General features: G+C 38.3%; 2 protein-coding genes across 5 annotated transcripts in view; one reads left to right on the top strand and one right to left on the bottom strand.

Moving 5' to 3' along the window:
* Positions 1–1242, top strand: part of cadm4 (cell adhesion molecule 4) — a 155995-nt gene extending 154753 nt beyond the window's left edge. For all 3 annotated transcript variants that reach the window (XM_026944806.3, XM_053233875.1, XM_053233864.1), the window contains one exon: positions 994–1242. In XM_026944806.3, the coding sequence (XP_026800607.2) occupies positions 994–1040 (47 nt within the window). In that variant the 3' untranslated portion in view covers positions 1041–1242. The remainder of the gene's footprint in view (positions 1–993) is intronic.
* A 342-nt stretch (positions 1243–1584) lies between these two features.
* LOC117598240 (adenosine receptor A2b-like) lies at positions 1585–23056 on the bottom strand. Of its 2 annotated transcripts, none has more exons than XM_053233880.1 (3): positions 22805–23056; positions 6313–6643; positions 1585–6205 (listed from the first exon to the last, which is right to left on the bottom strand). In XM_053233880.1, the coding sequence occupies exons 2-3, from the start codon at positions 6636–6638 to the stop codon at positions 5431–5433; spliced, it is 1101 nt and encodes a 366-aa protein (XP_053089855.1). In that variant the 5' UTR covers positions 6639–6643; positions 22805–23056; the 3' UTR covers positions 1585–5430. The 2 variants fall into 2 exon arrangements, with proteins under 2 accessions (XP_053089855.1, XP_053089856.1); XM_053233881.1 differs by lacking the exon at positions 22805–23056 and adding an exon at positions 8268–10392.
* Between the last annotated feature and the right edge of the window lie 38 nt (positions 23057–23094).

The raw sequence follows: 23094 nt of genomic DNA, 5'->3' as shown, positions 1-23094 counted from the left end.
CATGAAAAGAGCTTGAGAGATCGATGCATTTATGGGGGCTATAAAAGAGAGGAGGGGACGAGGGTGGGGGGCACTTAAATCGAGTGAGGCAGCCTTACAAAGAGAGATAAAATGAATGAAGATGAAAGAATGAATATAGAAGAGCTGAAGCGATGAATCATAAAGATGATGGGGAAGAGAGAAAGAGAGAGAGAGGTATCTATGGAAAAATAGTCCATTACACCACCATTATTTCCATGCAATCAATTCACGCTTTTGACAGAACACACTTGGTGAATGTTTATTGCTGGTGGAGTTGGGATTTATAAAGCCGGTGGAGGTCGCTGGATTGCTGATCGATGTGTTTGTCCTCTGTCAATGCAGAAGCACAGCAGAGGTCTGTCATAAAGAGTGATTGTCAAGCAGCAATCAAAGCCATTTCTCCATGTGCTTAGACTCAGCGAAGGCTTTGAATCCAATCATCAGCTATTTGTGTGGAAAGGGACATATGGTGCAATGTTTCTTTTCATTGTGATCATAAACGACACGCAGCACATGATCAAGCAGGTGATGCATTATGTTGAGGAGAGAGAGGGTCTGCACTTCAGCATGTGATCAAAAAAGTATTTCTAGACACAGGGAGCCTGAAGCCTGTTCAGCTTTGTTTGTAAGTCAGATCAGAACTATCTAAAGTTGGATATTCATGGTGATCTGGGAAAACCCTTCACATGGTGAAATGTTATACTAACTTTCCTGAACTGAAATATGTCTTTCTTTTGCACATATAGTGTTGTCTAAAAGTCTGAGACCACTTTGGAAATCTGGAAGTTTTTTTTTTTTTTTCCATTTAAAATTGAAAATAAACAGAAGGTTTTCAAATTTTGAAATATTCAAGATTCTGCACTATTTCCAGGTCCTTATTTAAATATAAGCAAAGTTGTGATATTGACCATGTTAACTGCTTTGTACAAAAGGTCAGATTTTTCTCATGTCTAATCTCTTCTTTTGAAGCAGGTGTTCAGACGACACTTCCGATGGATTTGATCTCAATTGGATCATAAGGTTTTGCACAAACGTGTGGAGTCCATGCCAGCTCGAGTGCACACTGTCATTAAAGCAAAGAGGGGACACACCAAATACTAAGAAACTCTGAAATTCATGTAAATATTTCGAAGATTCTACTTTTCTTTCAAGTTGCTATCAATAATATAATTTGTAATAAAAATTGAATTGTATTAAATTAAAAAAGAATGCAAAATAGAAGCATTTTCTCTAGTGGTCTCTGACTTTTAGACCCTACTATATCTCAATCACAAACAAAGTTCTAGCATTTTAAATGTGAAAAGGGAGATAATTGCATTTAAAGATTTCATTCTGGTTCCATTGAGACACACCAACACACTGACTGCTATTTATTGATTTCACTTGCATTTAATTTAACATGGAATGAATAAAGTATAAGAAACTATGTATGACTGTGAATCCTATGTATATATATTTTACCTGCCTTTATTTATAGCCTACAGCCATTTTTGCAGCAGTGTTTATTAATCTGGCTTCTTATCTATATAATGTGATCTTTACAGAAAGCCTAGGCAAGTTTAGAAAGTGAATAAAAACATTCCTTCATAGTTTTGGTGAAATATACTTATGATTTCTTAAATAAATACATCTGGATACAGTCCCCTCTGAAAATAGTAGAACGGCAAGGCCAATTCTTTTGTCTGTGCTATACACTGAAGATATTTGGGTTTGAGATCAGAAGATGAATATAAGATGATGGATCAGAATTTCAGCTTTCCTTTCCCGATATTTACATCTAGAGGTGTTAAACTACTTACAACATGACACCTTTGGTGGCAGAACACCCAATTTTTATCTGAGCAAAAGTATAGGAACAGATGGTCTTAAAGTAAATGAAAGTAAATAACGCTTAATATTTGGTTGCATGTCCCTTGCTTGCAATAACTGCATCAAACCAGCGATCCAGTGACATCACCGTACTGTTGCATTCTTCTTTTGTGATGCTTTTCCAGGCGTGTACTGTAGCTGCTTTCAGCTGTTGTTTGTTTTAGGGGGTTTCTCCCTTCAGCCTCCTCTTCAGGAGGTGAAATGCAGCTCAATTGGGTTCATGTCTGGTAATTTGTTTGTGTTGGCAGTGTGTTTTGGGTCATTGTCTTGCTGCATGATGAAGTTCCTTGGATTGGATGCATTTCTCTGTAAACTGGCAGACAGAATGTTTCTGTAGACTTCTGAATTCATTCTGTTGCTACCATCATGAGTTCCATCATCAATAAAGATTAGTGAGCCTGTTCCAGAAGTAGAAATGTGCCGTGTTTGATTGATGAGCTTGTATGTTTTGGATCATGAGCAGATCCGTTCTTTCTCTACACTTTGGCATTTCCATCACTTTGGTAGAGGTTAATCTTGGCTCCAGAACTTTTTGTGGCTCATCTCTTTATTTCTTTGCAAATTCTTACTGCTGATGAGTGGTGAACATCTTGTGGTATGGCCTCTATATTTCTGCTTTCAAAGTCTTTGACGGTGGATTGTGATACATTCACTCCAGCCCTGTGGAGGTTGTTGTTGTTGTCACTGACTGTTGTTTTTAGGTTTTTCTTCACAGCTCTCACGGTTTTTCCCAATACTTGTACAATGGCTCTGATCGATTGTCCCTCTTTTCTCAGCTTCAAAATGGCTTGCTTTTCTCTCATAGACAGCTGGTCTTCCTGATGGTTTATCCTTTTTAACAACAAATGTAGTCTTCAGAGGTGGAACACAAGACTCAAACCAAGAGTTGATATTCAGAGCTATTAATTGCTTAAACAGTCGATCTAACAGGGCACACCCTGTCATGTTCCAATATTTTTGATCACTTGAAAAATGGGTGGGTCCAAACAAAAGGTGCCATGCTGTAAGTTGTGTAACACATCTAGATGTAAATATCAGGAAATGAAAGCTGAAATTCTGATCTATTGTCTCATATGAATCTTTTGATCTCAAACCCAAATGTCTTCAGTGTATGGCAAAAACAATAGTACTGGCTTTGCCGTTCCAATACTTTCGGAGGGGACTGTATGCCAAAGTATAAGCAGAAAAAAAACAATTTGGGCTTGATATCCTTTGGCTTTTCCCAGGCCGTCCTAAATATCTGGTCATATCAGTGTTATAGGTTTCAGTCAAACAATAGGTCACAATAGGTCTAAGAAGCTTTTCAGCCACCCAGATCATTTTGTATGTCTAGTTCTGTTAGTTCAAAGTGACTGGGCATGTGTTATAATCCTGAAAATGCTTTGCCACCCCTCTGAAGCGCTTCATCAGTTTCGCTCAGTACTAACTAATGAAGTCTCGCCTAGGAGTGGTGAAAGCTCTTCAGTGGTGTCAGTAGAGTCAGTCGATTGGACTCATTTTATAACTGCTAAGACTCTACACCACTTATCCAAAAGGGCTTCATTGGTTTTACTCATTAGAACTAATGAAGCCCTTCAGATGGCTAGAAAAATGTTTTATAACATGTCCAGTCACTTTGAATTAATACTAGGAGATCCATTAATTAAACTTGCATACTGAGTCAGGGAGATGTGTGGACTTTACTCAGGCCTGGCATAGAGCATAGCCCATCTCAGAAGCCCGCTTGTTTTAGTGATCCACTTATAAGCCAACAGGGTTTTAGTGGTAGTTTTGACAACTTTATAGTTTCATATCCTGAAGCAAGCAAAGCCTTGGTTTTAGTTAACATCAGTTTATAATAGTTTTAAGTTCCTTTTGCTTTGAGGTGATGGGATGAGCTGGGAATAGTCAGGTATCCTGAATCCACTATATGCAGCCTGGTCTCACTGCTACTAATATTTTATTTATGATTCAGAAATAGAATAAAAACAGAATTTAAAACAAATCTACCCTCTCTGAAGAAAAAAACATTCCTGTTTTTGCATTCCAACCTTTCTTTTATAAAGACTGTATGCACGTTTTATATAATTAACACACACACACACACACACACACACACACATACACACAGGTTACGGAATTTGTGCTTCAACATATAGCTATAAAATAGCCCATAATAATTTATTACTGAATTTTTTTTTTTTATTGAAATACGTTATTATTGAAACAAGTCCAAATGCAATGTTACACATTATCAACAAAGATAGCAAATTACCCGTTTTTAACAATGCACAGACATGCTAGCTGGCTAAATGCAGGTTTGGTTATCTGTCTAATACAAACTTTAACATAATGAAGTTTTATGCTTATAGTAAGTTTAATCTCCCTCACTCTGAACTGTCTCATTTTTGCACGTAGTGAAATACTGATCATTTCTGGGTTTTTTTATGATAAGAGCATGCAGAATGCATTTATGGTGATTTAAATAGTTTTGATATAACATATAGTACCTCACCTTCGGATAGTGATGTCTTAAGTCGCACTCTGAATGTTAGCTACCTAATTTTTAAAAAAATTTTTAAACATTTTCTTACTTTGGAGTGACCTCAATCATGCAGAAAGCCTGGCTAAGATTAAATCCTATGGATTGATTGAAGTCGTGTGGTAACAGGGGGGAGCTGCTCTAGCCAGCAGGGAACAAAAAGGTTTTTCAAGCACAGAGTACAATCGAATGGGCCTCTCTATCCAGGAGAACTTTTCCTTTTTACTCTCGTCCCCCACCTTTCAATAGCACTGTGCAGCAAGGGACCTGTGTGGCCTACACTTCAGTGAGACAGAAAAAGCTTCAGAGAGAAAGAGAGAGAGATGAACAGTTGAGACAGATGAAGCAATAGTCAGAAGGGACCACTCATCATAACGCAGTGAATTGTGAAATGCGCAGGACGAAAGAGTGGCTTGGCCAGAGATTTCCACCTTAAAAAAAGGAGATGGAGAGTGAGTGGGCGAAATGAGAGGGAAAGGAGCCAAGACCTTTGTGCAATTTGAATATCAGACAGGGTCATTTTTTTGTCAGTGCTGTTTCCAATATAATAAAGAACCCAATTAGTGGTGAGCTATGCATTTTATTCAGGCTACACACGAGAAAGACACGTTTAATCAAATAGCAATGAAATCTGAGGTCAATTATGTTTGAATACAATTATTATGACCTCCCATCCTAGATGTTATTATTACTCTTGGTTTAATTAAACACGCTCAGATCAGTCTTCATCACTGGGCTATAGTACATGTAGCCAGTTAATCCTTCTGAGGTATGCGATTAGGACAGCACCATTACTGTTATTTGAGTGGTTGTCAGGGGTGTATTAATTTAAGTATTACAGCTAGCTGACAGGAAATCATAATTATTCAGAAACAGTGGAAAGAATAGCTTACATCATTTTCATGGAGTAGGCATCACAGTCACTGTGGCGAAACCAGTATTTAAAATCAGCTAATTGGTTTTAGCCTACTGAGAACAATGACAAAGGTTTGGATTTTGTGAAAACCAACATCATGGCATCACACCCTTAAACGTGTTTTGCCTTTTGGCATTGGCTCAGGTGAACAGAACTCCAAGGGTGTTGGGGGAATAGGCTTCAGCTGTGAGATAACTGTTTTTAGAGCCAGAGATTCACTACGTGTAGTCGCTTTTTGAGGAGAGGAACTGAAAAGGACTGGAGGAACCAAACCATAAGTCTGGAAGAGGATGGAGGCCACATAATTTGCCCAAAGAGGCAATTGTCTGCGAGGGGCATAGAGATGCAAAGCATGGATGGTGTACAGGGGTAAGCACAGGAGAACCAGGAGACACAAGGACAGAACCAGAGAGCGAGACCAGCCTGAGGTTTTCATCTGGAGCTCAGAGAGACTCATCACAGCCTGTCGTGACATGACACACCTAAGATCTACATACACACCCAGCAGAATAAGTAGTGGAATTAAAAAAACAGCAACATCATAGACATAGACCAGAAAGGCTGGTCTGAGGACAGTGTCATGAGCACAGACGCCCCAGTGGCTGCTGTGAATCTCTGCGTAGGTGAAGTTGTTCAGGTCCTCCACTAGAAACTTGGACAGGAATCCACCATAAGGAAGGTGCTTGCCAATCACTGATGGGGCTTGAGGGTGTGACTTATGGGTAGTGTGGTTGGGCCAGATGAATCCCAGCCCAGCCGTGCCCCAAGTGTCCACTGAGTTGCACACAATGAACTGTGCGAAGGCAGTTACAACAGAGCAAAGCCAGCTGAGGAGCACCAGGCACAGCATCCGCCGACGTGTTACCAAACTTGCATACCTGAAAGACATATAAGCAAATATTCAGTCCTGGACTGGACCCTGGGGTGAACAGATTCCAGTCAAATACTTTGATCGTGTAGATAGCACAGGAATCCTTCATCTCACCTGTGTCCTAATCGGCAATGTAAGTGCGTATTGAGGATGAGAAGCAGCAGCAGCCACACAGTGAACTGTCTGACCAGCAGGGGGAAGCACACCAACATGATGCATGTGTACAGGCACTGAGTGCTCCGCAGGTTCAGAAGCATGTTGATTGGAATGTCCATAGCTCCCCCGATAGCTCCCACCCAGCCCAAACAGAGCTTTAGACAGGAGGAAACACTCTTTACATGGCTACCCGAATCCAAACACATACACAGCCTGACATTCATGCCAATCACGGACACCGACAGTACGCACTGCACCATGGGGAACAGCCACACCTGATGCATGGTGCCTGGGAGAGGAAGACAGAAACAAAAAATGTTTTGAAATTTAAAGGAGTGAATAATTCCAGACCTTAAGAGCAGGGAACACAGTGCACAATCTCTAGCAACATATTACTGTCTTGGTAACAGTAGTGTGGAAAACTCACTGCTTTACTCCATTAATCTAGTGGAAGCATCTTTTTTTACAGTGAAGATAGCTACGAGGGCAAAGGAAAAGCACTCACTTCAACTGGACAGTTGAAGATTGGAAAAACATCACCTGGTCTTTTTCTAGTCTTCAGCTGTCCAATTCCTGTGAACCTGTGCCCACTGTAGCTTCACATTCCTGTTCTTGGCTGACAGGGGTGGAACCTTCTGCTGATGTAGCTCATCTGCCTCAAGGTTCAGCACGGTGTGAATTCTTTGATGCTTTTCTGCTCACCACAGTTGTCAAGAGTGGTTATCTGAGTTCCTGCAGAAATCCTGTCAGGTCAAAAAAAGTCTGGCCATTCTCCTCTGACCTCTCTCTTTAACAAGACATTTCCACCCACAGAATTGCCTCTCACTGGATTTGGTACTCTACAAACTGCTGCGTGTGAAAATCCCAGGAGATCAGTACTTAATATTAAATACTAAATACTTAATCCTGCCTGTCTGGCACCATCAACCATGCTACAGTCAAAGTCACTGAGATCACATTTTCCCCATGCTGACGTTTGATGTGGACATTAACTGAAGCTCATGGCCTGTATCTGCGTGATTTTATGCATTGCACTACTGCGACATTAGCTAAATGGATAATTGCATGAATGAACAGGTGTACTGGTGTTCCTAATAAAGTGGTTGGTGATAACGTGTATGTGGTAGTGCCACGTGTGAAGCAGAAGGTTAGCAGAAAATTGCGAGTGAGCTGTTATCAATCAAAAGCCCAAAGACAGTTCAGTTTCGGTTATGGACAGCTTGTCAAATAATGCCCTAGCTACTTTGACAGAAAGTTAATTTCATCATGTATTTAGACAAACGGCTGTGAATATTAAAAAAAGAAAAAAAGAAAAAGAATGGAGACAGAGAGAAAATGGATGTTGAAATAAGTGCACAGCCCCTTGATATGACACTTATCATTGCTTATCGTAATGAGTTTCAGCTTTTCAACAAGTGTGACACTAATCAGTTTTGAAATGCCCATGAGCATTTCATATTAATGAGCATTGCCTTAATCCACTGCTCTTCTGCTCTGTGTGTGTGTGTGTGTGTGTATATGCTAAAATTCAAGGTGTGCATCTTTTTCATTGTTTCACCGCTCTTACAAATTGATTACATGGAATAATTAATGGGTGTAAAAATTAGTAATCTTCCCAGAGTTATTCAGGCACACATAATTATCTAGTCAATCAATGAAGCACCAGGGAACCAACATTGATCTCCAGACCTGCATTATAGTCCACTCAACTGCACAACAGGAGATTGCTTGTTAGGAAAGCAATGTATGTTCAAGCACTAGTGTTTTAGCAATGGTGATGTCAAAAAAAAATGTATGGATCACAACTTGATGGTAAAAGGTACATTATAAGAGCCTATCAGCTGCAGCTATGGAGTAGGTATGTGCATGATGAGGATAAGTATATATGTGAGGGAAAGAGTGAAAGAAATTACCTGATATGGTGGATAAAGCGGATTTTTTTGTCTGCAGCAGTCTTTTTTATCTTTCCTCGGATAATCCCTATCCACCACTCCCTCTCACGCTGTCTATCTCAGGCTCTGCTGGATGAAAATACACTCACTTTCATAGCCCACCTTCATCAGCCTCCTCTCACTTCCTTCTAAAGCCTGTGTAAACATATCGATAGTGTCGATGTGAGGGCAGACCTGCTCTTTCCATTAGACCAGTGCAAAGTGCAGCATTGACACCACGTTCACTTGGGAAATACACATAAATGGGGTGGATGAAAGGCAGTTAGAGAAGTGAGTGATGTAACATCAGCTATAAAAGTGGCTCGGCACTTATCATCCTGATGTCATCACCCTGTCAGTTTTTAAATCAACAGATGACAATTAAGAATTAAAGGGAGGTAAAATGGTGTGCAAATCTTGTTGTGACAAGTTGAAGGGAACAGTCTTGAAAATTATGTGAATATTCTGCCTCACAACCACAGACAAACTGCATCACTAAAGAGGAATAGACAGAAATGTTGTATGTGGACACTTAACAAGGTAAGACTAATCTAAACACTGCACAGATATGGCTTAACAATTTACATCAGAGTTGATTTAGCGTCTCTGTGACCTAATTTCAGTGAAAGCTTTATGTTGTGAGATTCACAAAGCTGGAAATTAACCTGGAACTCTGAGAAACAGAACAAGCAGTTTGGTCTGATGAGTTCATTTCCTTTCTTTTTCCAATAGCAGGTGGAAGCCAAAGCATGACTACAGCCTACAATATCAAAGTCTGGTCATGGAAAGCCATCATGTTCAATACAATACAACTCAATTATAATTTGGAAAACGTCCCTGAGACAACATGAGAGGAACCAGACTCAAAAGGGAACTCGTCTGCTTCTTGGTGACACCCCGGCTAGTGGGATTATAAACCATTATAGCGTACAGGTGTAGAAGAGTAAAGACAAACAGAACTAAATGTATTGAAGGATGTTCAGTAGGAGCATATCTTGAATATGTGTCCTGGGAAGATCTTTTTGATTAGAGCAGCAGTTCGGAGGTACAAATCTACAATAGCAAGCGTGAGACTTGAGCATAAACTGTTTTGGGGAAGTGTAATCTTTATGCTATCAAGGTGGAATCAACCAAAGCAATATGTTGGAGTCATTGGGTCAGATGCTTGCAAAACTGTTCCCCTCATGATTTTCCCATTTTCCATGACTGGAGCGGCTCCATACAGTGCTAAACAAGTTCATGAACACCAGGTCAAGCAGTGGTTTCACCGGTCATATGCTTTCCATTGCATCACTAATCACCAGATCTAAACATCACTGAACCCATGCTACTGTTGTACATTGTGAAAAATCTTCCACTATATTTGTTTCAGGACTGGCATAACAGATTTCCAAAAAAGAAAGAAAGTAAGTGGCTTTGATATTTATATATTGCTATATTTCAGTTGCACAGCAACTCTGACCAAGTTAACATGGTTACTGAAGATGAGTGAATAAATGAATGAATATATTTCAGTTATATTCAAGCACTAGATATTGTCATTTTTTCGTAAACACACATTCAGCACATTTAATCTTTTAATAGCTGGAGAATTTTCCTCTTGAGGAATAATCTATTATTCCACCTTATACTCTTGAAGACTGTATAGAAAGACTGAAAGCACACCTGTACTCAACCTTAAACTCAGTGTATTATGTTTGTATCTGAACATTACTGAGGTGTCAATGTTGGAACCTGCAGTCCTGACACACATTCATGTACACCTCAACCATGTATCACTAATCCCATTCCCAGCATTATCTGAGCTCATGAAAACTTGCTGCATAGAATGAAAGGGACTGGGAGTCGAGTACCTCCTAGATTTCTTAAGCATTATTCTATGAATACAGATACAAAAATGTTCTTAGGAGAATTTAACATTATGGATTTCTGCTAGCGCTCATTTAAAGCAGGGTATTGTTCTGTCTATTCTTACACCATGGGAAAAGTATAACATTTATTATATTCCTCCAAGTCTACAAAAGAGCTTAATGAGGTGGAAGCGCTATTCAAAATGTAACGTTGCCAACTAATTTCTATTGTTCCAATCCCTAGTAATTATTCACTGCGTTATAAATGACTTCCTTGTTTCACTGTTCATTTTGTAAATCATGTAGTGTGTGCTTTAATTTGTGTATGTTGATAGTTACTTCAGGCAAGGATAAATGATTAAGTTTTAATTCACTCATTTGTTTTCCCAGCAGTGTGCTCATGCTAAGAAATTATGATAAATGATGATGATTTTCTGGAATAATTTTATATGTAGATAGCAACAACACTAGTAAAGTTAACATTAAACCATTAATGAAATAAATATGTAATACATAATTTGCTAATCTGACAAACTTTAGAAACAGTGGTTTGAAGTGGGGGTTACACTTGTACACTTGTATTAAAAGTATTATTGTTGTAGACAGAACATAGTCGTGTAGGATTAAATTTTGATTAAGACGAGGCTATACAGGTTGTAATTTAGCTATGAAAGTAGCTTGCTATATCAACTAAAGCGCATTTATGACCTTGCTAGCGTACAAGGTGTTTTACAGCGTCCCAGGTGGTTAGGTACTCATGGTTAGGAAGGGTCAACAATACGCTAGTTATGTATTTAACTGTGTATATACCTGAACATGCATAACCACCAGGCTTCCTTGAAATTTAGAACCTGATCTGGTTCTGTGAGAAGGTTCTAGGAAAAGATGAGTGTATGACACTGCTTCTTAGCCTATTACATGACTTTGTTGTAAGGTCACGGCAATTCCACTGTGGTCACAAGGGTGGTGATTAAAGTGTCACCTCAATGTATTGACCACTGTTGCTTTGACTAGTGCCCATAGTTAATAATAATATTAAGTTCAGCATTGTATGAGTTCATTTCATGGATTACACCCTAATGCTGTGTTTACAAGCTAAATAAATAAATAATAGCTTAAAATGAACTCTATTTTTGTATTCATTTGTCATAATTCGAATCTAGAAGTCAGAAAAAGGTGGAACATGACTCCTTAATCCTCCTCACTCCTGCACTCATACATCTTCAGGATAATGCAGCCCTGATCTTGGTCCATCGATAGTTCAAGACCTAATCCTAATACAAAAGATATCTCATTATGTATCCACCACACACACCTATCGCTATAAATTTTAATGAGCACTGTAGCCTACCTTAAACCTGTGCTCCACTTTACAGTTGAGGAAAGCACAGGTATCTGTTGGTCACACACTGCTTGGTTAATGACTCCGTGGGGTTGCCTTCCTCTTTCTGTACACACTATAATGTTTCAGTCATAAGCAGAACTTAAGTTTGATTTGGCGAAAGGAACACCTTTTGAAATTTGTGCTCAATAATAATATATAAGCAAGAGAAAATGCTGAAGGTTTAATACTGGTCTATGTATATCTTACTAATATATTACGTTCCATTTATAGTGAGTACTATTTCTGTTCTACTTCTTATCATATATTATGTGATGTATATGAATGTATACAGTACTGAAAATATTCCACATGATTAGCTGATTGGATAACTACATGAATATTCCTAATAAAGTGGCCGGTGAGTGTATATTGTGCAATATTTGAGGTCATTTTGTGCAAATGTACATGTATGCGCAGAATATATTTGCACTGTGTTGTATACCCTTTCCATTTTATTTTATATATCTCATTTAATATAAGTACCATAGCTTGATGGGGAACTGCACACTAAATCTTCCTATACTTATAATATTTGTGTGTGTATGCATGAGTGGTACCATACAGTGGATTGGTGTCCTGCCCAGTGTATATTCCTCACTTGCACACTATGTTCCTTATAGGCTAGGGATCACTGATGGTAATATTATTATTAGCAATGGTAATTGTAGGAGACATGGGGATTAGACAAGGCTCCAATCGTGTAAGACCTCACAGCACTGAAGACCTCATTGAACACAACAATTCAACTCAGCTTAAATGCCAAGGACTTCAAGGAATTAAAAACACAAATCTCTGTGGAGCTTTAGCGCTCTTTAGGAGGAATAGTAGGTGTGTGTGTGGGGAGGGGGGAGCCTTTCTAGTCACTAGCTCAGAGCCATCACTTCCCTATATTGTAATAGGATTGTACATTTCAAAAAAAATATTGTAAGCATTAGCTGTCACCAGATGAATTTCAGAGCAGCACAGTCTTTCCTACTGTTCATTCAGGATTTCCATGGAGAGAACCATTATTAGTATAGATGTATTTTTGTTGCCCTACTTTGCTGTAGGGCTCTTTATATTTTTAAAAAACAGATGTGTTTTGTGGACTGGATGTAAGAGAATAGGTGTGTGTGTGTCAATGCAGCGTCTACTTATAAACCATGTTTAAAGGGATTTCTATTTTGGACCACAAATCTCAGTCTACATCTCTTTCCTCACCAATGGTCATGAACTGTGGGAAGTGACTGAAAGAATAAGGTCGCGAGTACAGACAGTGCTTGGCAATCGGGACAGCCTCGGAGTAAAGCCACTGCTCCTCTGAATTTAGAGGAGCCAGTTGAAGTGGTTTGGGCACATTACAAGGATGTCCTCTGGTCAACTCCCTCTAGAGCTGTAGCAAGTACATCCCACTGGACAGAGATCCTGGGACAGACCCAGGAACTGCTGAAGAGATTATATCTCACATATATAGAGTTTAACAGGCTTAGCTTATTAGTTAACTAACAAGCCAACATCAGCCAATTTGCTCTGAAAACAGCCTCAATTCTTCATGGCCTCAATTCAAAGAGTGCCAAGAAAACATTCCCCACAGCATTACACCACCTCCACCAGCCTGGACTGTTGATACACGGCAGGTTGTGTTCATGGATTTGGAATTTGGAATTTGGTTGGTACCAGATTCTGACCCTACCATCTGTGTGCCTCAGCAGAATTGAGATACACCAGACCAGGCTATATTTTTCCAGTCTTCAACTGTCCAGGTTTAGTGAGCCAGTGCCCATTGCAGCCTCAGCTTTCTGCTCTTCGCTAACAGAAGTGGAACCTGACATGGTCCTCTGCTACTGTAGCCCATCCACCTCAAGGTTCAACATGTTGTGCATTCTGAGATGCTTTTCTGCTCACAACGACTGTACAGAGTGGTTATCTGAGTTACTGTAGCCTTTTTGTCAGCTTGAACCAGTGTGGCCATTCTCTGTTGACCTCTCTCATCAACAAATAATTTCAGTCTGCAGAACTGCCACTCACTGGATTTTTTTTTCTTTATTCCACCATTCTAAGTAAACTCTAGAGACTGTTGTGGGTAAAATTCCCAGAAAATCAGCGGTTATAGAAATACTCAAACCAACCCATCTGGCAACAACAATCATGCCACAGTCAAAATCAATGAGTTCACATTTTTCCCCCATTCTTATGGCTACCTGAAGCCACTGGCCCGTATCTGCATGATTTTATGCATTACACTGCTGCCACGTGATTAGCTGATTATATAATTGCATGAATAAGTAGGTGTACAGGTGTTCCTAATAAAGTGCTGGGTGAGTGTATATACCTTTAACCAATCTGCATTGCTAAAATCTACATCAAGAAACTAGCCAGCTAAAACTAGATAGCTATGTCAAGCTCTTAATGAGGAGTTGCCTATAATGGACACTTTTAGCTAGCTAAAACTTTCTTCAGCTAACAAATGAGTTTATGGCATCTGTGTGGACAGCACCTCAGCTTTCAGTGTTGTAATCATAAAAAATTACATCTTGAACAGGCTCACAAACAAAGTTGTTAGCATCGAGATACCTTAATCGTGTATGCCTTAAATTTTTCCCTAGGATAAATGCTCTGAGTTTCTATGAGATATATGTCTATATTTATATACAGTATGTATATGTCTGGTCATTGCAGGCTAGACCATCACTTCACATCATTTAGCCACTGACAGGACACCAAGCCATAAGGATCTTCTAGAGATATACTTTAGCAATCCCTGTCTTTTAGTGGTAATCTATAAGATATAGTGTAATAGATAAAAGACTTTTTGTTGTCATGAACATAAACACAATCATACGCAAATACAGGAGAATAAAACTCAAAATCACAGAGCTGAAAATCTGTATCTGTATGTCCTTGAAAAATACTGGTGACAGGAGAGAAACAACCTTATATGTGATCAATAACACAACAAGTCAAATCGCACAACTCTTTTGCCATGCTGCATTAAGTTAATTTCTTGACACAGGTTAGACGTTGGGCATTCGTACAAATCTTTAGCAAAACAGGTAGTCTGGATTGTTTTATTTTGTATGTACATAGTCAATGCATATTCTATTATGCATACATGCAGGTTGTGTTTATGGTTCAAATATAGTGAATTAACAGGTGAAATGGTATATCAGTAGACATAGAGGTATTGTGCTATAGTAAATGAAATATACAGTATGAAATATACTGTATAGTTTAACTGACTGAATCTATCATGATGTGCATCTTTGAATTGGTTTACTCATTCTCTAGCTATAATTTATGATACTATATGTAATTATTATAATAGAACATTTAGGATAATGGTGAGTTAACTATCAAGGAAAACACCATGGGTTTAATATTTGTTTTTGGGCTGGTTATAATCTTTCATTGGGTTGCTTTGATTATGCAGACCTGGCAACCTTGGCTTATCCACCAGAAGCCTGTTAATTACTTGATGCAATTTTACAATGGTCCCATTCAGGGTGTATTCCCATTTCACGCCCAGTGTTCTCCAAATACGCTCGAGATCCACCTCAACCCTGAACGGGATAAAGCACTTACTGAAGATGAATAAATAAAAAGTTTGCAAAGTCAGCCTTACTAGTAATGGTGTTTGTGAAAGCAGGAGGTTAAGGGGAGGTTAATCTCTTCAGGCCAAAACTAGAAGAAATCTATTTTGAAGTGTGCTTAGCAGCTGTTATCTCCATATTTTTTAGCATTGGAAGAGAATCTGCTACCACTGCCACAGGATTATTCAAGTTTCGTCACCCTGCTTCAAAATGCACTCTGGATCAAAAAGTACCTCCCAAAGTGCCACACACAGTGTTTGATTGCCAGGTCTACATCATAGACAGTGTAAATATAAATGCAAATGGGAATGCAAAAGCCTTTTTTCGTTAAGTCGTAGCATATGGATGTGAAAGTGCAATTGCAAATGCATGGATTGCTATTACTTTTTCAACAAGACAGAAATGTTTAGACATTGAAAATCAAATTCAATGGACTTTGCATTTTAATTTTGGCAGCCATTGTTCATTGCTGTGCACAAAAATGCAAATACATGTTTTGCAATTGAGTTTGAATTATGTCTCAGATTATGGGAAATGCAGTTGCAAATATATCTTTAAATTAGCCTTTTTTAATCAGCTTTTGATATGAATAAAGTCTGAAAAATTCTGTCATAGCCATAGAGCTGAAATGGAATGGCAAAAGGTGCTTAGGCACTTGCTACAAAGCAGTGCACACCAAATTGCAGATACAGAAAGGAAACAATAATTTCCAATGGTGCGATTTTCAACTATTGATTAGGTTTGAAACCTCTCTCCTCTGTATAAGTGGCTCAGGGGTGCATCTCAGTCCAATTGTGAGAAATATGCGCTTCTGCAAATGTGTTTTTCAATGACAAAATCAGTAACATTCGATCAGATATTTTACCTTAATAGAGGCCTCATCAGGGATCCTACTTACTCATCTATGAGTGTAGATGCATTAAATATAACAGATGAACTATAGCTTTGGGAAATTGATACACCATTAAATTCTTTAAAATCCACAGCTGGTGGATTAGATATTATAAATTAGTCTCGGTTTATTAGGTATCATGAATGAATCCCATTTTTCCAAATGCACAAAAAATAAAATTAAATCTAAGTTAGGAAACAAGCTGGATCATTTTCACTACCATTCTTGAGTACAATCCTGCAAAAAGTGCATTTACAAAGACTATCAATTCTCCAGGAAATGGTATTCATGAAAAAATCAGTCAGGTTACTATAATGAAATGGCATTAGTGAATGTAGTAGATGACTTGATAATAGTGGCTAAATAAAACACTGTTTCCATTCTTGTTTATGTGGACTTAAGTGTTGCATTTGACACTGATTACAGTGTATGTACACATTTTGTGTTCTACATTAGTACACTGTATGGCCAAAAGTTGGTGGACACCTGACCATCACATCCATATGTGGTTCTTCCTCAAACCACTGGCACAAAGCTGGAAGCACACAATTGTATAGAATGTCTTTGTCTTTGCTGTAGCTTTACATTTTCCCTTCACTGGAACTAAGAAACCCAAACGTGTTCCAGCATGACAATGCCCCTGTGCATAAAGCGAGCTCCAGGAAGACATGGTTTGCCAAGGTTGGTGTGGAAGAACCTGAGTGTGCTGCACAGAGCCCTGACCTCAACCCCACTGAACACCTTTGGGATGAACTGGAACACCGGCTGCACCCCAGGCCTCCTCACACAACATCAGCGCCTGACATCACTAATGCTCTTGTAGCTGAATGAACACAAATCCCCACAGCCACACTCCAAAATCTAGTGTAAAACCTTCCCAGAAGAGTGGAGCTTATTACAACTGCAAAGGGGGAATAAATCTGGACTGGGATGTTCACACACAGTTGGGATGGTCAGGTATCCACAAACTTGTGGAAGGCAATATTTTGTTAATATTGGTAAACGTATCTTTATATCATATTATATCATATTGTCTATGGTATACCACAAGGCTCTGTAGCTGGACCATTGTAATTCCATATACAGCATATAGGTTAAATGATCAGCGAGCATGGTGTCCACTTGCATAGTTATTCAGATGACAAGAAAAAGATGACACCAACACTTTATCTGATGAACTGACAGAAACTCCTCCTACTGGGATCAAAAAGGGGAAAAGTAAGCTTTATTAACTGGAGTACTTTAAGAAGCTTTCTTGAACAACTTGTTCTAAACAGAAAAAAAAAACAGAAAAGGGCGAATATTATTTCTGTTTTAGCACTACTGTTCTGGTTGCCCACTTCACTTAGAAGCAATTTAAAATCCATTTACCAGATTTCAAAGTTCTTAATAGCATCAAATTTGACTTCCGTAAGGTCATGAAGTGATGATTTATTGAGTGTTGTAAGAGTAAAGTGAGTTTGATTTCATCTTACTAAAAACTACAATTCACTACCTCTCAATATTCACCAGGCTCAGTCTAATACTCTTTTAATAAACAGCTCAAAAGCCGTATGTCATTTTAAAAATAATGACTTTAAAGATTGTTGTATAACTGTGACTTTTGCACTTTATACTAAGTTTTTTTTTTTCCATCTTTTTTGGCTGGATGATTGGCGTAATTGCCTGTCCGGTTTGTCTTTTTTTTTTTGCCTGCGCTACATTTGCATATACTGTAAAGCTGTATAAAAATGTATTAAAAGTGATATTAAATAAAGATGTTTATATTATTCTTATTTTTATTCTTATCATTATTAATCTTAACTGTATTAGGAGTTGTATAAAAAAGCATGTCTAGGAAGCAGCAAATTTATATAGGTTTTATGCTGCATGTAGACATACACTCAGTGGCCACTTTAATAGGAACACCTGTCCCCTGTTCATTATGATCCCAGTGACTGAGGCTACAATGTACAAAGGCTTACTGAAACTGGGCATCACCTGCTCCTCCTTTTTTTTTTTTTTTTTTTTTTTAGAAAAACATCATCACCTGGTCTTTTTCCAATCTTCAGCTGTCCAGTTTCAGTGAGCCGTGAGCCTGTGCCCAATGTAGCCTCAGACTCCTGGCAGGAGTGGAACCCCATGTGGTCTCCTGCTATTTATCTCTGTCTGCCTTTCATCGAAGGAAATTTCAACATATTGATAATTTCAGCTTTTTACAACCATTTTTTAATCTCTTAAATCAGTTAACATCAGACTTTTTGTGCCAGTGGGAAACAAGGGCTGAAACATAAATCAAAGTTTTATATATATATATATATATATATATATATATATATATATATATATATATATATAAATTATTTATGAAGCTAGACAAAGCTGCAGAATACAAATTTCAAGGGCAGGCATACAAAATCTAGTATAATGATGCATTATACAGAGTAAAGTCTTAGAGCTAAGAATCAACACATGGTGATTTTTTTAGAAGAAGAAAAGCTACTTGTGGAGTTAACAGTGTACCTGACAGGGTAATTATAATCCTTAGCTGGTAGGAAAATTTAATAAATCTAATTTTTATAACAGATTTTCTTTAGTAAAATCTGAAGGAATGTGGCACTGGAAAGTTGAGGGGCTTAGATGAATGCAGATCTTGAAGCATATGTCTATTGCCATGCTTTTTCTCAGGGAACCCACGATTTATCACCTTGCCATGGCTGAAGGACATGGGACATGTAGTCAGGGTTTTTTTAAGTAAAAATGAAGAAGGTATAATTAAAGATATTAAGTTTAATTTTCATGCATTCTTCACAGAGGATATTAAGTGACCTACTCATACATTCCCTCTGAATTCTTCACACTTGTGTTACATATTGAAGAAGCAAATACTTAGCACTTCACTTAATGATGTGTGAGTGAATATAAGTAGGAAATTAAAAAAATCCAATGCTGGAGAACGGGCTGCTGTAATGAATAGAGGTGCCAGCACAGAAATTAAATCCTGCACCAACATTTATTATATTGTCTATTAACTGGATCCAGCCTGAGATAGCTGTGTTTATTAGCCCAGGGACTATGAGACACAAAATATAATTGTTGAACATAACTTTGTGGAAAAATTGCAAAAAGTTTATAGGAAAACAAAATGTCAAAAATCCTAAATAAAATGAAGAAAAGTAATATGTTTGGTTAAAGTTCCCAAGCTGTGTGTGGAAGATAGTTTTGTGTCATTGGTTTTTAATTTCAGATCATTTACAAAGGGTCCAAGTCATTTTGACTGATTTTTTTTTTTTTTTTTTTTAGGTTTGGGAATCAATCACAATAAGTAAAATGAAACAATAAAAAGTAGTTTATTAGACATAAGGAACTCTAGAGCAGTGGATCTCAAGTCAGGGAGTCCATGAGCGCTTTCTATTGTTACAGTGGCAGAAATTCCAAATCAAAGCTATTTCATTTATTGTTGAGTTCTTCAAGTTATTGGCCTGTTTGACTGGCGCCTTGAATTGAATGGGTTTAATCTCAACCTCAATAACTCAAACAATGTAGGCCTATAAATACTGTCAACTTGGACCGAATGTGCTCCGAAGTTGAGGAATAAAATGCACTCTGGCTCAAATAAATCTGTCCTGAGGGGGTCTGTGCAATTTATTTCAGAGTTAAATGGGTCCCTGTTTGCAAACAGTTTGAGAACCCATTTGAGGCACTCCACTGCTACCCCACATACTGTACATACATGATCAGGTGGCATGGAGCTGTTTAACTGTTCAAAGTGTATAAAGATTTTTTTCATATTTAGCTTAGCATGGTATATTTGTGTCCATTGATGTCAGATGTTGTTGTTTGTTTATTATTTTATTGCAGTTCAAAAATATGGAAAGTGTATTTATGCAAATGTATTTAAGTATACTACAGTAAATCAATAAAATGAGTAATAATATCATTTACTGAATGCATTTCTGTTCTTTGACAGTAAATGGATATGAGGTCAAATTGTGGGAAACAAATATAGTAAAGACAATGCTTTAGCAAATTGCAAAAATAGAGTCACCCCCGTAGAAGGCCAATTCTTCTGTTTTTGCTGAAGACATTTGGGTTTCAGATCAAAAGATTAATATGAGACAATAGATCAGAATTTCAGCTTTCATTTCCTGATATTTACATCTAGATGTGTTAAACAACTTAGAACATGGCACCTTTTGTTTTAACCCACCTATTTTTCAAGTGATCAAAAATATTGGAACATGTGACTGATAGGTGTTCCTTGTTGCCCAGGTGTGTCCTGTTAGATTGATTGTTTAAACAATTAATAGCTCTGAATGTCTACTCTTGGTTTGAAGCCTGGGTTTCACCTGTGAAGACTGCGTTTGTTGTTAAATAGGATAAACCAAGTGGAAGACCAGAGAGCTGTCTAGAGAAAAGCAAGCCATTGTGAAGCTGAGAAAAGAGGGAAAATTGATCAGAGCCATTGCACAAGCATTCAGCATAACTAATACAACAAATTGGAATGTCCTGAAAAGAAAGAAACCACTGGTGTACTAACAACCAGACACCGTACAGGTCTGCCAAGGAAAACGACAGCAGTTGCTCACAGAAACATGGCGAGAACTGTGAAGAAAAACCCCAAAACAACAGTCAGTGACATCACTAACAACCTGGATGCAAACCACTTATCAGCAGTAAGAATCAGAAGGCCAGAATGGAACTCGCAGTGAGATACAGAGATGAGCCAGAAACACTCTGGAACCAAAATTAAATTCTACCAAAGTGAAAGGCCAAAGTGTGGCCAAAGAAAGGATCTGCTCATGATCCAAAACATACGAGCTCATCAGTCATGCATGTTTGAGGTAGTGTCATGGCTTGGGCTTGCATGGCTGCTTCTGGAACGAGCTGACTAATCTTTATTGATGATGTAACTTATGATGGTGGCAGCAGAATGAATTCAAAAATGTACAGAAACATTCTGTCTGCCAATTTCCAGAGAAATGCAGCCAATCTAATTGTGAGGAACTTCATCACGCTTGTATTATTGCAAGCAAGGGACATGCAACCAAATATTAAGTGTTATTTACTTTAATTTGCTTTAACACAATTTGTTCCTATACTTTTGCTCACCCAAAAATTGTTTGGTCTGCTATCAAAGGTGCCAAGTTTTAAGTTGTTTAGAAGAAGAACCAGCCTTTATTTGTCACATATACATTACAGCACAGCAAAGTTCTTTCCTTTGTCTATCCCAGCTTGTTAGCTTTGTGCTGCTGGAGCAGAGAATGTTAATGGCCATGCAAGGCCCATGCAAGCCCAGCCACCACCACCACCCCTTAACATATCTAGAATTTCTAAAACCATGAAGTTCTGGAACACTGTGAAGGCCCTGATCAACAACCGGAGAAAATGGAGCACCACAGTAACATTGCCAAGAACAGGAGGTCCCTCCAAAATTTATAAAAGGACAAGACAAAAACTTAACAGGGAGGCTTCCAAAAGACCTACGGCAACATTAAAGGAGCTGCAGGAATATCTGACAAGTGCTGATTACTCTCTGCATGTGACAACAATTTCTCGTATTCTTTACATGTCTGGGCTATGGGGTAGGGTGGCTAGACAGAAGCCCTTTCTCACAAAAAAGCATCCAAGCTCAATTGAACCCTAAACTATGTGGCAAAATGTGTTATGGTTTTTGGAATTGGTCTCATGTGTTATGGATGAGACCAATTCCAAAAGGTATAATAATTCCATGATTCCAAAAGATATGTATAGCGCAAAAGAACACCATACCCAAGGTGAAGCATGGTGGTGGCAGCATCATGCTTTAGTGCTGCTTTGCTTCAGCCAGAACTGGGGCTTTTATCAAGGTGAAGGGAACTTGATAAAAGCTCAGGAATAGCTACAAATACCAGTCAATTTTAGTGCAAAACATTCAGGTGTCTGCTAGTAAGCTGATGATGAAAAGGAATTTCACCTTTCAGCACAACACTGACCCAAAGCATACATCCAAATCCTCAAAGGAGTGGCTTAACCAAAAGAACATCAGTGTTTTTGAATGACCGAGCCAGAGCCCAGACCTGAATCCAACTAAAAATCTGTGGGGTGACCTGAAGCAGGCTGTTCACAGGAGAAGCCCTCATTATTTGACGGCTCTGGAATGTTTTTGGAAGAAAGAGTGGGAAAATATTGCTATGTAAAGATGTGCCACGCTGATAGACTCTTAGCCAAAAAGAGTGGTAAAATAAAATCAAAAGATGCTTCAACAAAGTATTAGTTTAGGAGTGTGCACACTTATGCAACCAGGTTATTGTAGTTTTTTTCTTTTTTTCCCTAAAAAATGTTCTGATTGTTTGTTTACTTTGTAATTTCACATTAAAGGTAGGAAAAGTTTTGACATGATTTATCTTAGTTTCTTTCTTTCTTTCTTTTTACTTCACAAAAAACTGTCATTTTAACAAGGGTGTAAGAAAAGGTATAACCTCAAAAGAAAAGGTGTAACTCAGAGAAATTTAATGCCAAAATGCACAGAAATTGTATAACAAAAATAAAAGTGTTATGGGGACAAATGTCTGAATTCTTTGTTTTGTTTTGTTCGCAGTATAAGTATTCTCGCAGCTTGCTGAAGTACTGCCTTTTTGTCACTATTAAAGTCCACAGTTTTGCTTGAGTGGTTATGAGAGTGGGGTCCATGAGGCATAACCAGTGAGGTTCTTCTTTAGTTTCAGAAGTAGAGATGACAGCCCACTAACCAAAGTTATTACATTTATGACTGACTTTTTATAGTTATTAACCTATTTTCACTGGTCACTGGGTTTAATCCAAACCTCAATAACTCCAAAAATTAGGTTCATAAACAATGTCACCTTGGACTTCATGTGCCTCTCAGTGGAAAGTTCAGGAATAAACAGCACGATGGCTCTAATAAACAGCCAGAATAGTGTAAACAGTTTAAAAATGTGCAAAATAATTGAATAGTGAGATTATGCTTGTAAAGTAAATTTGTATTGACGGTGTTCTTGCTAGTTATTTTAGGCTTAAAGGGGTCCCTGGGTGTAAAAGTGTGAGAACCTTTTAAAAAAGTGTTTTCCCTGTCTGCGCAGATGTGAACTAATTTGCTGTCTGGCGCGCAGACCGTGCCCCTAATCTCGCGATA

The sequence above is a fragment of the Pangasianodon hypophthalmus genome, chromosome 1 (assembly GCF_027358585.1).
Source record: "Pangasianodon hypophthalmus isolate fPanHyp1 chromosome 1, fPanHyp1.pri, whole genome shotgun sequence".
Classification (NCBI taxonomy): domain Eukaryota; kingdom Metazoa; phylum Chordata; class Actinopteri; order Siluriformes; family Pangasiidae; genus Pangasianodon; species Pangasianodon hypophthalmus.
The sequence above is the reverse complement of the archived record's forward strand: the minus strand, read 5'-3'. Positions and strand labels throughout refer to the sequence as shown.